General features: G+C 34.8%; 1 protein-coding gene across 5 annotated transcripts in view; it reads left to right on the forward strand.

Moving 5' to 3' along the window:
• The window catches only part of nectin1a (nectin cell adhesion molecule 1a), a 36,765-nt gene extending 21,724 nt beyond the window's left edge, over window positions 1–15,041 (forward strand). For 4 of the 5 annotated variants that reach the window (XM_058759272.1, XM_058759273.1, XM_058759275.1 and 1 more), the window contains exons 2-6: window positions 3,938–4,309; window positions 5,413–5,712; window positions 6,488–6,605; window positions 7,148–7,299; window positions 8,654–11,367. In XM_058759272.1, the coding sequence (XP_058615255.1) occupies window positions 3,938–4,309; window positions 5,413–5,712; window positions 6,488–6,605; window positions 7,148–7,299; window positions 8,654–9,153 (1,442 nt within the window). In that variant the 3' untranslated portion in view covers window positions 9,154–11,367. Of the gene's footprint in view, window positions 1–3,937; window positions 4,310–5,412; window positions 5,713–6,487; window positions 6,606–7,147; window positions 7,300–8,653; window positions 11,368–11,884; window positions 12,033–13,307; window positions 13,375–13,842 lie in introns of those variants that run through there. The other variant, XM_058759274.1, reaches the window with a different exon arrangement.
• Window positions 15,042–15,795: the final 754 nt, after the last annotated feature.

Consider the following 15,795-nt stretch of genomic DNA (forward strand, 5'->3'; position numbering starts at 1 on the left):
TGCCACTGACTCGCATTTATTTATTTTTTTGTTGTTGTTGTTTTTTTTAAAGCTTACCCTATCTATAGTGACCAAAGACTTAAGGACTGCATTTAACAATATTAAATTTGTGTCCTGAATACCACACAGAACATTTTTTTTTCTGAAACAGATAACTTATTTTGAAAAATCATTTCATTAATGTCCCATTTGACTTTGTGGTGATGTATACATATATCATATATATGATATATTATATTATGTCACCATAGAGTCAAATGGGACATTAATGAATCATACTATGATCATCACAGTTCAACCGGATTCATATGAATGAGGTACATTCTTTATTCTTAATTAATTTGATTAATTATTATTCATGATTTTAGTGTGTGTATTTTTATTTATTTTATTTTATTTTTTTAATAGGCTCCATTCTCTTTCTATATGAACAGTTTCATATTAACCGGCTACATGCTTAATTTGTCTCTTTTTAGCTTTTATGTATGAATTATTTTTTTAACAGGCTACATTCTCTTTCTATTTGAACAGATTTATATAGCCATGTTGTCTATTAATTTGGCCTTAATTATTACAAACTCTAAAATTAACCACAAAGCAATGTTTACCTCCCACTCAAACTGGTTTCTGTCAATAAAAAAAGAATAATAAAAAAAACATTTTGTGTTTTAGATTCCATACACTCTTTTTGGCATCATTTAAAAGATGCAAATTCCACTACTAACATATCTGAACCTCCCTGCCTCAGAAAGGACTAGACTTTTCCAAAAAAGAGGAGAAAAAATGTTGTGTTTACGGTTATGTAAGGGACTTTACCTCAGTAAAGTGCAGCCTTATTTTGGAGAGGGATTGTCTCCTGTTTTAAGTGGTTTAACACTAGGACTCCTCTGGCTATGTAGAGGCTTGGGATTGGAGTATCACGCACACGTCCCGCAGGTAAACACAGGCTATGTTTACAGACACCCTTTAGCCAGGGCGGGTGAAGTACCTCTCTGTATCTTATTGTAGCCGTGGTTCTTAAACCCTCCTATTTTTAGACTACTAGATTTAAGCCCAGTCTCAGTTGCATGGAGTTGCTGCACCTTATTTACCAGCTATAGGCCCACGGTAAAGAGACTCGTCTACATTACTCTTTGTCTTCCATTTGCTATTGTCTTGGTGGATAAAGTCTTTGTAAGCCAATAAGCTTACAAATAGTTAATTGCCCCAGTTCGGAAAACACAGGACCCATATGTACAGTATATTTCAGGATGGAGTGAGCAATGTCTACATATTTATTTGTTTTTTCTTTGTGCTTTTGACTAGCATGGTTTTGAATGCTTAAAGGGTCAAATTAAATAAAAAGGAATTATTGGTGTTGGTTATATATATATATATATATACAGTGCCCTCCAAAAGTATTGGAACAGTAAAGACAAAATTGCTCTGTTGGCTGTGGAGTCAAGACATTTACAAATATGATTAAAAGATGAATATGAGACAGAACTACAGAATGTCACATTTTATTATTGGGTGATTCAACACAGATGTTTTACCAGCTGAGAAGTTTAGAGTTTCATCCCTCTATCTGATGTGAGCATAAGTATTGGAACAGTTGCCTCACAGGTCTTTCTAAGTGATCAGCTGTGTCCTGTTGCATTAATTCTTCAGATATTAAAAGCAGGGAATGTGTTGTATCAGTTACTGTATATCCATTACTTCTGTATTCTGAATCTTGCATTCGATGATGACACACACAAACCAGGATGAAGATGAGGGAGCTGACTTTGAGAGAAAAGCAAGCTGAATGCTAAAAGAAAAGAGGAAGTCAATTAGAGCTATAGCAAAAACAAAGGGCACAGAGAAATCAAGAGTTTGGAAATCACCAGCGACACCAGCAACCAACAACGACCTGATCGGCTGAGAAAACAACAGTAGTTGATGACAGACAAATCATAAAAGCTGTGAAAATGAATCCTAAAAGACGTGTCTGTAAAATCACCAATAACTTCCAGAAAGCTGGGGTGATTGTCTGACAATCTACTGTCCTCAGGAGACTTTGACACAGAATTACAGATGCTACACAGCAAGATACAAACCTCTGACCAGCTCCAAAAATAGAAAGGCAAGATTAGAGTTTGCAAAAAAGCACAAAGGTGAGCCAGAAGAGTTTTGGAACTGTGTTTATGGACCGATGAGACAAAGATGAACCTTTATCGAAGTGATGGGAAAGCAAAAATGTGGAGAAAAAAATGGAACTGCAATGATCCCAAGCATACAGCCTCATCTGTAAAGCATGGTGGAGGTGGTGTCATGGCATGGGCATGCATGGCTGCCTCTGGAACAGGCCCTCTCAACTTTACTGATGACTTAATGTATGATGACAGTAGCAGAATGAATTTGGAAGGGTATAAAACCATCTTGCCTACCAATAATCAAGAAAATGCCACCAGCTTCATTGGGAAGTGCTTCATATTGCATCAGAACAATGACCCAAAACACCCTGCAGTTCAGTGAAGGAATTTATAAGGGCAAAGAAATGGAAAGTCTTAGATTGCCCAAGACAGTCTTAAATCCGATTGAACATGAATTTCACCAGCTGAAGAGGAGAGTAAAGGCAGAAACTCCCCAAAACAAGCAACAATTGGAATTGGCTGCATTAAAGGCTGGGAAAAGTATTTCAAAGGATGAGATCAAGAGTCTGGTGATGTCTATGGGTCACAGACTCACTGCTGTGATAGTGTGCAAGGGATCTGCAACTAAATAATAGCTTTTAATCTTTTATATCTGCCTTATGTTCAACTGTCCAAATACTTATGCTCGCATCAATGAGTGGGACAAACCCTAAAAGTGCTATTCTTTTTATTTGGTAAAACATGTATGTGTTGAAACGACTAATAATAAAATGTGACATTCTGTAGTTTTGTCTCATATTCATCTTTTCATCATATTTGCAAATGTCTTGACTCCACAGCCAACAAAACAATTTTGTCTTCATTGTTCCAATACTTTTGGAGGGCACTGTATATGTATATGTATTATATATTTTTGAAAGAAGTCTCTTACAGTCACCAAGGCTGCAGTTTCACAGTTTAACATTGTGACATAGCATTACAATTTAAAACCACTGTTTTTAATTTTAATATATATTATTTTTGTGGTGGCAAAGCTAAGTTTTCAGCAGGCATTACTCCAGTATTCAGTGTCACATGATCCTTTAGAAATCATTTTAATATGCTGATTTGGTGTTCAATAAAGTTTTATTATTATTATTTATTGCATGACATTATGTTAAAAACAGTATTGCTTAATTTAAAGATTGTTGTGTTGAAAAGAGTGCTGCTTAAAATTTTGATGAAACTGTGACACATTTTTGGATTCTGAATGAATAAAAAAGTACAAAAGAATGGCGTTTATTATTATAAAATTTTAAAAGTTTTTGCTGTCAATTTTGATAATCCTTGTTTAAACATAAACATGATAATCCCATCCTTAAACTTTAACTTTTCAACTCAAATCAAATCCTCCTAATTGAGGTCCTACCTCATTTCAAATCCAATTCAAATTCAGGAATTGAATTGGAATTTTAATTCAATTCTGAGTTCAGTTGTGAATGGCACAAAACCCTTAAATAGCCAGTAAATATGTTTATGTTTATCTCATGAATAATTGTAACCACAGTTAATACATTATAACACTTATCAATTCATTGTTACACTATGCATTTTAAATTTGGTTATAATTATTTACGACAAGATATCATGTATTACAATGCACATTATGAATAATTATAATGCATTATAGTCTCTAATAACCCTTTATAATGTATTATACAAAAGTTAAGTGTTACCAAATAAATAAATAAAAATTGTTCTGTTATTTGTTTTTGATTTGACCCTAGACATCTTTGCAGTATCCACATGTTGTGAGAAATAACTGTTAATCTTTTTATTTCCAGGTGTTCATGGTCAGATGGTCCAGATGGACAGCAGTAAGTCAGGATTTGTGGGCTCACAGGTAGAGCTACGCTGTCAGTTTGTCAACAGCAACCCACCTGTAAAAATCTCACAGGTCACCTGGCAGAAGCTAGTCAATGGCACTAAGCAGAATGTCGCCATCGCCAATCCAGCCCTGGGGGTGTCAGTACTGAGCCCCTTCAAAGAGCGTGTGCGCTTCAAGAACCCCGCCGTCCGCCAGCGCACGCCTTCCCTGGAGGACACCACCATAGTCTTCAGCAAACTAAAACTGTCGGATGAATCCACCTACATCTGCGAGTACACAACCTTCCCAGCTGGCAACAGGGAGAACATGGTTAATCTCACTGTTTATGGTATGTAATGCTGCTGTTCTCCTAATACCAACTGTAAATCTGACCACCAATACCATGAAAAATGCATTTAAAAATATGACTTCAGATGAGATTTAAGAGCTGAAGAACTTCAATTTCAGTGGGCAAGTAAAGATTTAAAGGTATAGTTCACCCAAAAATGAAAATGTGCTTAAAATTTAATCATTCTCAGGCCGTTTGGAACAGGATGTTTGTTCTTCATTGGAACTTTTAGCATTACTTGCTCATCATTGGATCCTCAGCAGTGAATGGGTGCCATCAGAATGAGTTCAAACAATTGATAAAGCATCACAATAATCCATAAGTAATCCACATTCAATCAATTAACAGTTGGAGTCGTGTGGATTATTGTGATGTTTTTATCAGCTGTTTGGACTCTCATTCTGACGGCACCCATTCACTGCAAAGGATCCATTGGTGAGCAGGATGTAAGAAGGATGAAGAAACAAACTCATCTACATCTTGGATGGTCTGAGGGTGAGTAAGATGTCAGCCAAATTTCATTTCTGGGTAAACTATTCCTTTGACATTGAGCAAGTTCAAGGTCATTACAAGATTCAGATTTGGACAGTTTAAGAGATATCTTATTTACATAAAAGCAGTAAAGCCTTGGTGATTAAGCTTTAGTGATTAATTGAAAACTCAGAATCATCAGATTACTCTCAGTACCTGAGCAGCGTAAAAGCATTTACTGTTGCAGTGCTTATGGTTAGCGGCTGTGGTGTGAAACAGGCCTTTAGAGCCAAGATTGTGCTGTAGTGGATTTTGCTAGATTTTTTAAAGCGCTAACATCACATAAACAGATTTATTTTTTGGTTATGAAATGAGTAAAACTTTTAATTTCACAGAAGAATAATTTCTGTGTACATTGCATAATTTTCTAAGTTCAGAGGCCTTTGTCTTTTCAAAATGTTTTCCATGAAAACTGATTATTATATAGCACATTGCAGTTCTTAATGAAAAAAACACCAATAAGCTGAAAAGCTTGCAAAACATAACGTGGCACAGAATATTACAGTAATCCAGTGGTTGTCTGCAGTGCATGAAATATCCCAGTGTTCTAAGCCTATGTATTTTTTCTGCAGCTCGCCCTATGATCCAGATGAGTCTTTCCACACCCTCCATAGTGGCGGGAACCAAAGATCTGAAGATGACTGTTGCCACATGCGTTTCTGCCAATGGGAAGCCACCCAGTGTGATCACATGGGAAACTGATTTAAATGGAGAATCCAACACCCAGGAGATACGCAACTCTGATGGGACTGTCACAGTGCGCAGTGATTACTTGGTGGTTCCCAGTCGAGAAATACACCAACAGCTGCTCACCTGCATCTCCACATATAATGACGAACAATACACAGACAGTGTAACGCTCAACATTCAGTGTAAGAAACCAGCTATATACTACTGTTCAAAAGTTTGGGGTCAGTAAGATTAAAAAATAATACTTACTCAGCAGGGATGCATTAAATTAATCAAAAGTGACAGAAAAGACATTTACATTGTTCCAAATAAATTCTATTCCAAATAAATGCTGTTCTTTTGAACTTTCTATTCATAAAAAAAACGTCTCTCAGGTTCCATAAAAATATTAAGCAGCACAACTGATTTCAACATTGATAATAATAAGAATTTTTTCTTAAGCATCAAATCAGCATATTAGAACGATTTCTGAAGGATCATGTGACACTGAAAATTCAGCTTTGTCACCACAGGAATCAATTACATTTTAAAATGTATTTAAATAGAAAACAGTTACTTTAAATTGTAATAATATTTTCAAAATATTTAGATATCTTACTAACCCCACACTTTTCATCCAGCATATTTTTAATTTATTACAAGTCACTTTAAACTTTATTTTATTTTTTAATGATTTAATTTATTTCATTATTTAATTTCAATAGTAGTACTTATTAAAACTACTACTTATACTATAATGTTTTAGCTTTTTTTTTTTTTCTTAGCTTAATAGTAATTGCAGTTTAACTTTGTTTAAAATGTATTTTAAAATATATCATCATGGGTCCTCTATTAAAATAATTTTATTCTAAATCTTCATTACTGTTAAAATCAATTTTATTAAATGTCCATTGAAAGAAATAAAAAAAAATTAAAGTTATGGAATAAATTGATGCTCTCTTTTCTCCTTGTTTACAGATGAACCAGAGGTGATAATAGAGGGCTTCGATGGGAACTGGTATTTGAACAGAGAAAATGTTCAGCTCACCTGCTTGGCTGATGCCAACCCACCCATCTCATTGTTACAGTGGAGATAGTATGTCATTTTAGTCCATTCTGCTCAAATTTATTTATGCTCAGTTAAAATACATTGAAATGTATGATGATCTTAAATATACCATAGCCTAAAGTAATGAACACTATATTACATCAGTGCCAAAGAAATGTGTCGATTACCACAGAAAATAATTTTAGCTCTGTTTGCAATGCACTTAAAATGGAGGTCCATGGGGCAAGGCATTGGCATCTCATATTTTTGTTAGATCTCCTTATCTTAATTCTTCGAGTCTAATGGCTATACTTTCTGGCTATGCATGTGTGTTTTTTAACGTTTATCCTGGTACATTGCCTTGGCCCATAGACTTCCACAGTAGATGCATTACTATAGACACAGTTATTGAGGGTCAAGCCAATTATTTTCCATGAAAAATGATACAAATGTAATTTAACTTTTCGATATTAATTCCAGAACACCCATCTATCATATTGAAAACATTTACGCTTCTTTCAGTTACTGTTCTTTCAGTTTTAACTTCAGTGAATTCTCATGCACAACCTGATGAGCCTTTCTCTCTCTAGCTTGAATGGAACTATGCCGAGTACAGCAGAGCTTCGTGACGATGTGCTGATCTTTAAAGGTCCTGTAACCTATGACATCGCAGGCACATACATCTGTGACGCCAGCAACAGCATTGGGACAGGCTCTGCGTCCGTTGAGGTCATTGTCACAGGTGCGTTGTTTACACTTCCTACTAGACTGTGAAAGCATGTGGCTTAACTGCTTCTGTGCATGTGGATATGCATGCAAATGTTTTAGTCTTTTGCCCTAAACTTACACTTGACTGCCTCTGAAACATCACCTAATAAGCATGATCATTCCATTGTTTTGTCAATAAACAATGTAGACGTTCACTGGCTGAAAAGTGGATGCTCGCTCTCCTTGCCTTTATTTTTTTTCTTCAGCCCTCAGGTGTTTTGCTTTGATTAACTTGCTTGCTGGCGCAGCACTTTGCATGTGGCTGCAAGTTGTCTGCATGTGGCTCCTGAATGAACCTTTGTCTATGAGGACCTCTTGAGTCATATTTTTCTCTTTGCATGCTGCGAGCATAAGGTGTGGTCTATAGAAACTGCATGCTTACATTTACTTGTGTGTACATGTATCTGTGGTTCTGGCCTGCTGCATGGTTCAATCTCTTTGGCGAAGTGATGGCACCTGGGATTTAATTCCATGGGGAAGAAATACAAAGAAATGAAAAGTCTTGCCTATCCCAACTTCCTCTGTCTACCCATGTTGCTTCTTTAAAGACCTTGTGAAATCAAAATTCTCTGACAATGACTAAAAGCTCTGTGGCTTTTAGTCGTTGTCCATTATGCTAGTGTACTCCTAAAAGTTTATTACATTTATTTTAGCTTTTAGTACATATGCCATTCAGAAGATTGGGCTCTGTGTGTTTTCATTTTATTTTATTATTTTATAATTTTTTTTATTTTTATTTTTTGTTTAAAAGAAATGAATACTTTTATTTATCGAGATTAAATTGATCACAAGTTACAGTAAAGACTTATACAATGTTGCAAACAATTTCTATTTTAAATAATGCTTTCCACTGAAAAAAGTGTCACAAATTGTCAAAAATATTAAGCAACACAACCAATTTCAACATTGATAATTATAAGAAATGTTTCTTAAGTTTCTTGGCTGCTGAAAATTCACTTTTGTCATTACAAGAATGAATTAGATTTTACAATATATTAAAATAGAAAACAGTTATTTTAAATTATAATAATATTTCAAAATATTACTGTTTTTAATGTATTTTTTATCAAATAAATGCAGCCTTGGCGAGCACAATAGATTTTTTCCCCCCCAAAATAATAAAATATCTTTCCATCCCCAAACCTTTGAATGGTTGTCTAACAGCCTATGGCTTGTTTAAAGTAAAATTACAAGGCTTTTGCTATGACCCCACTTCCTGTTTTAAAAGGAAATATGCAAAACAGGAAAGAAAACTGCGCACAAGGTCTTTAACAACTCTATTCCCCATTTGGTTATACTTAATTGAGGTGATCTCTTTCCTTACCCAGAATTCCCTAGCTATCCACACGAGGTGTCTCAGGAGCCACAGCAAGATTTTGCCATCATTGGTGGAGCTGTTGTTTGTGGCACAGTGCTGTTGGCCGCCATTACGCTCCTGGTAGTGTTTTTATATCGCCGGAGAAGCATGTTTAAAGGAGATTACAATACCAAGAAGCAAATCCTTGGAAATGGTTACAGCAAGGCTGGCAATGTGCCGTCACACCCCTCATTACCTCACAGTCTGACCTTTTCCGAAGACTCAGATGAAGAGAAGAAGCTGGGAATTTACAGAGGCTCCAGTATCTTAGGAAGAAGTGTTCAGGAGTTCCACAACTGCCATGACAGCAGGATGAAGGCCTACCACATGGGACTGATCGAGGACCATGACAGATGCGGACATAGTGAGCAGACTTACATTTATGATTACGGATCTGAGGTGGAGGTCTCAGTGGACATGATTCCTCAGATGGACGGCTCTGTCATCTCTAAAGAAGAGTGGTATGTGTAGGACTCAAGACTTTGAGCTTCTCAGCATCTTCTTGTTCCTTGTCATCTTCTTCCTTTTGAAGCAGGCTTTGGGATCCAAACTCACAATGGATTCAATTCACCTAGAGGACATTGTTGACATGAAAATCCAAACTGATGATAAATGTTTGGAGATGGGCCAATGAATGGCCACATTGTTGACTTTGCCTGATAAAATTTCTCTGTTTCAAAACCTAGCGAGCTGTTTACAGCAGTCATCGTAATTATGCATAGATATTTGCATAATTATATGCTGCGTCTTGAAATGCCTAATTTTAGACCAATTCTAAATCAGCATTACAGTCTCTCACATAGAATGAGATGAATATGTGTTTTATTATGCAGTTCTAAGTTATATTTCTTATACTTAAAAATAACGATATACATATTTAAATGTGATTCATTGTTTTACCAATGTGAGCTTTGAGCTTAGCAACGGCTAACTTCAAACTCTATTGAAATTTATAGTGATTTGTGTTCTTTCTTACCCCTTACGAAAATTAGCCATGGTTTGACTATACTAACCACAGTTTAACCATAGTATTTGTAGTAAAAAACTGTGGTTATACAAATAGTAATCAATAGGCTACACACACAAAAAAAAAAACATGGTTATAGCCTACTACACTTTTACTAAACCACTATTTATGTGCTGCACAGAGTTTCTGCCTATGTTGGCATCGTAAATTGGTCATTTTCAGTGTTGTTTAGGATGCTGGCTCACAGGGTTTTCGAATAGTGCTGTTAGCTTAGCAACATACTAACTTCAAACTGTATTGCATTCGGTTGTAAATTGTGTTCAACCGTGCAGAGTGCTTTTTATGTGACACACTTAATTCCTACCTATGTTGGCATCCTAAATTGGTCACTTTCAATGTTGTTTAGGATGTTGAATCACAAGGTTTTCTTACAGTGTTATTAGCTTAGCAACATGCTAACTTCAAACTGTATTGAAAAGTGTGTTGTTTTCTGTGTGGAGTGTTTGTGCTGTTCTAATAGCAACATGCTAACTTCTATTGAAATTGATTGTGATTTGCGTTCCTTAGTATAGAGCACAATTTACGTGGGACACAGAGTTTCTATGATGGCGTCCTAAATCAGTTATTTTCCATTACGTTTAGGATGCTGACTCACTAGGTTTTGTAACAGAGTTATCTCTAACATAAACTAGGTATTTGTTTGGAAGAGAATACATGTCTTGACAGCGCCGTTGTATTGAGAAAGAATTTTCGCCTCGGGATAGTGTTTACTTAAGAGCAGTTGAAACTTCACTATAACCTATAAATTGTGAAAGTCTTACACTGTGCATATAATTTTGTGCATGATTCATGGAAACATTGCCTTGTTTTGTCAGATATTGTGTTTTTTGTTTATTGAAACAGAATAGTGAATTTCTGGCTGCTGTAATCACAGGTTCCATAATACAGTACAATAAACTGCACTGCAGTAGTCAAATACCACCTATAAAGAACATATACGTGTATATAAACAATCACACAATTCAAATATGGTTGTAGCTTTTAAGAGTCAGTGAGTCAATGCATGTCTCAGTGGCTGCAATCTACAATATGAGTTATTGATTTGTATTTGAAGTTAAGATGTTATGAAAACATTGTACTATAAAAGAAATAGCTTTGAAATGCTAAATTATTTCATTTTTGACACCGAGGAACAAACTGGTTGAATGTTGTATGGTCTTTTGCAGGTGGTCTTCAGCTAATGTACTGTACTTCCATATGATGTGCTGTAAAATTTCTAATACAATGTGTTTTGTGCTAATTGGAAAGATTTATGAGTGTTTTTTTCCATTTGTAAATTTCTTTTAGAAAGCAGCAAAAAGGTCAGTTTCACCATAATGATAGAAATTGCCCTACTGGTTCAGTAACATAAATTTGTTAATATAACATTCAGGAAACTCTTGATGTGTTTTTGTGTCCTTTATGTGTTAAACTTCATTATGCTGCCAAGAACATATTCAGATATACAGTGTTTGTTTTTGCTGTACTTTTGTCATTTGTATTTATTGTAAAATCACAAGTGTTAATAAGTCTTGTGAATTCTCTGCTGTCAAATAAAAATGGTATAAATCAATTGTTAAGATAGTCAAGATAAAAATGTACCTATAGTGTCTTCATCGTCTGATTATGAATAATGTTTTGCTTCTAATATATCAGAATCAATAAATGAATAAGCACATTTTTCCAAGCAGAGCAATTCAAGTGGTACATTTGGGCTCATCTGATCAGGACATTCTTTGTGGTGTCTGCCACTTATTTGAGGTTGGGTATTGTCTGTTTCGAGTGCACACATTATGCCATTAACATCTCTTTTACAGCCATTAGACTACCACACGACAAATCCCCTTTTTCACTAGATGGCACTTACATCATTGTTGTTTTATGCACACATTGACCTAAGGGAAAGCTCCCATGAATCCCTTCCATGGCAGCCCCATTTGTTGGTATGGTGTTGTTGGAGTTTGCACAAAAGAAGGGCATGAGATCCGGATGTGTGGGTTTTTTTTCTCATCAACACAAAACAATAGAACTAGGACCATACAATAGAGCTATTCTCGTTAATGTTAGAGTGGAAACATGTTTCAGAGGCATGTCAGGTTTGAATACATAAGTACAACTGAGTCAATGTCTTAATGTGTTATATAGTGTATATGGTGGAATTAGCAAGGAGATGGCCAACATGTATTTTTCCTGCAGAGAAACCCCAGCCACTGAGCGCTGCAGAGAGGGTGATGGGTGTCCTTGGATGGGTGATTGCACTGGGCATCATCCTCAGTATAGCTGGCACAATATATTTGTTCAACAAACAGCAGCGGCACAAAAATGCAGGGTCAGACAATGACTCGTAAGTATTCAACTCATTAAAATGCTACATTTGCAAGGATATATGTATAAAATTCTGAGATTTCATTATTGAGACCTGAGTAATGACTAAAGTGTCTACAAAGCATTTATTCTTACCTCACTTATTGTCCTAGCTAAATTATTTAAAAAAAATTATATGTAATATTTTTAGTATTGCATTTTTATTTCATATAATTTAATCATATTCATTTCAAAATATATATTTCAACTAATATTTAAAAAATATGTATATGTGCATGTATACATATTATTTGTATGTGCTTATGCATAATAGATGTATTATTTTATAATATTACAAAGGTAAGTGTATATATATAGTGCATATACGTATAGTGTATATATATATGTGACCATGGACGACAAAACCAGTCTTAAGTGTCAGTTTTTCTAAACTGAGATTTATACATCTGAATAAATAAGCTTTCCGTTGATGTATGGTTTGTTAGGATCGAACATTATTTGGCTGAGATACAACTATTTGAAAATCTGGCATGTGAGGGTGCCAAAAAATCTAAATATTGAGAAAAACGCCTTTAAAGTTGTCCAAATGAAGTTCTTAGCAATGCATATTACTAATCAAAAATTAAGTTTTGATACATTTACGGTAGGAAATTTACAAAATATCTTCATGGAACATGATCTTTACTTAATATCCTAATGATTTTTGGCATAAAAGAAAAATTGACAATTTTGACCCATATTTTTGGCTATTGCTACAAATACACCCCAGCGACTTAAGATTGGTTTTGTGGTCCAGGGTCACATATTTTAATAATATTGATTATTTCCTTGTTTTTATTTATTTTAATAAATACATGTTATTTAACTAATATTTAATATGTGTGTGTTTAATATAATGTATATATTATATATTATTATGGTTTTACATGATTAGTATCATACACATATAAATAAATATTATAATAAATACATATAATAATATAATATGAAGATATATTAAATATTCTAAAAATATGAAATATAATGTTATAATATATGTATATCCAAGTAATATTGTTTATGACTTTTAACATTCTCATTGTAGTCTTTTACATTATTGGACAAACAATTATGCCAAAGCTAAAATTATATAACTATATTAGTTATAACTAACCTTGTAGGTAAATTTTTTTCAATGATATGATGTGGTTTTAGTAAGATCGCTGGGACAAAAAACAACATGAAACTAGCCTGTAGTTATTTTATGGCATTGTTGTAGTTATGACCCTCTATCTCTCCCTCTCTATTGTTGCAGAGATAGTTCTTCTCCTGCCCACAAAAAGCCTTCTTCGTCTAAAAAGAAGGCAGCTGATGACTTCCAGGTAAGAGAGCACTCAGTAAAGCCACAGAAACACCAGTGAGGGCTCTGGCCATTTTATGAGATGAAAAGATGCACTAATGCACCATGGTCTGGCTACCGACCTGAAAAGAGGTACTGAGGCTTTAATGATAAACCTGAATTGCCTCTGGCCTCATAGACATAGTGAGCAGAGAGCGCCTCCTACTGGAGAAGAGAACAAACACGCTGTTACTTTCTCCCTAATAGTTAATTATCACAGAGTATGTTTTAGCAATAACTCCGTATAACTTCCTTGAACTTTGCTACTTTTGAAACATTTATGTATTCTGAATAGGAAAAAGGGTCCAAACTTGATTGTGTCAGCACCAGCATGCGTAATATCAGGGTGACAGTGTCAGCCGTGTGCCGGAGAGCACTCATTAAATATGCACAGCGCTCATTCTCTCCTACTTCGTTCTCTCTATCTGACCTTGTATCTTTGTTCCCACAGAGCCCCGGGAGGTTCTATGATGAGCTCCCAAACACGGCCGACTACGTGAGTTACCGTTTGGCGTGTAACAAAGAGGATTATCTGGAGCAACACTCTCCTCCCATTCAACCTCCTCTGACCTTCCTGCCCCAAAACCCCTACACTCAGCATGGTAACCAGAACGCCATATTCACATACCCCACACCCACCGGCCCCACCGGCCCCATCTCCTCATACACCTTCCCCAAAGAGCAGTATGTATAAATACATTCGCGACCTCTTTCTCTTTCTGTCTTTCTTCAGTTGCTCTGGTCATTGTGTACTTTTTTTTTTACTGTGCTCTTTCTGAATAGATTTTTAAAAACATTTTTTTTATTCTCGAAGCATAATTGGATTTGCGTGCATATTTTCAAAATTTTTGATTAATGTTGCTTAGAATTAATCTGCAGTAATAATTACAGATTAAAGCAGAGTAGATTCAGGATGAATAAATCTGATTCTCATTGTCTTAAAGTAAGACAGGTGGTCCATACACTCCATTTATAACAGGCCCATATTGTTTATTGTATTCTGTACAGTTATGCATCACTCCATTGTTTTGTCATTTGGGATTTCCATTGTATTTGTTTAATTTCTAAACAGGTATTTTTGCTGCTTTCGTAATAGTAAACTAAGCAACAATAACATGGTAGCAGTAAAAAAATAAATTCTTGAAAAATCTATTAAAATAAACACATGTATGATTTTTAAACAATATTTACTACTGAATTTAATTGTGTTGTATTAAAAATGGGTTTCCTTTTTGCTTTTTCGTAATAGTGAAACTTGCAATGATCTGACCAATACTTGACAAAATAATCATTATTCATATTTCTTTGCATCTTTAAACTGTATATTCTGTATATATATATGTATGTGAGAGGGTTTTTTTTACATGCACACCAGAAAATTCCAGGAAGTATTTATGTAGAACTGTGAATCTCTTTGGTCATTTGTCCTTTATTATTGTTTACATTATGCTTTGTGACATTCATGCACAATGGTACAAAGTTCTTCCATGCACTGCAACTCTAATAACTGCATAAGGAGTATTTATATAGTGTATAGAGCACGAGAAAGTGTGCAAAAATCTGATGGATTACATTATATGTATTTGTGTGTTGTTACAGTGACCATATGGTATTGAATAAGCTGTTAATGATGTAATATTTGAATATTTTAACCACTTGTGATTTTTTTGTTTCTCTTTTCTACTAATAAATACATAATTAAATAAATAAACACAGGCTTCAATGCTATTTTTTAGGTTTAGTATGTCTGATTATAACTCATAAGTTTGAATATTCTTCATGCAAAGCATTATAACAAAGTGATTGTGATGATTACACGATTTATTATGAAATAGTAATCAGATTAAACCTATTTATAGGTTGCATTTAATATACATGACATACTGTATGCCATCTGGCGTGAACAACATGACAGATCACAGCTGGTTTGTCTGGTTACAGAACTGATTTGCGCTAATCACATAACTCAGATTATGAAATATTTGTATGAGTGTGTGAGCAGTGAAGCAGCTGTAAACCTCTTGTGTTCAGACAAATAGAACTTCTATAGAAATGATATCAACCTCAAAGAAGTATTGAAAACTTCTGAATGTCATTGCATTAGATAACAAAATATCAAACCAATTATAGGTTAATTTAAAGGAATAACACAAACTCACACACAAAGGGTTTTAAATGATAAAACAATAAACTATCATATCCATACTATTTTAGACACTTCAGAGTGTGAAACATTAGTGGAACATATTCATGATTAATGTGATGAACTGATATCTGTGCTTACTCTGAGGGGAACTGCCTACATCCACAAAAATGTATGTATGCATACACAATGGTCATGTCATATCTATCATATCATTTTCATTGGCATCTGTGTACAGTAGATGGGTGTGCACCCTTGCGT

The sequence above is a fragment of the Onychostoma macrolepis genome, chromosome 21 (genome assembly GCF_012432095.1).
Source record: "Onychostoma macrolepis isolate SWU-2019 chromosome 21, ASM1243209v1, whole genome shotgun sequence".
Lineage (NCBI taxonomy): Eukaryota > Metazoa > Chordata > Actinopteri > Cypriniformes > Cyprinidae > Onychostoma > Onychostoma macrolepis.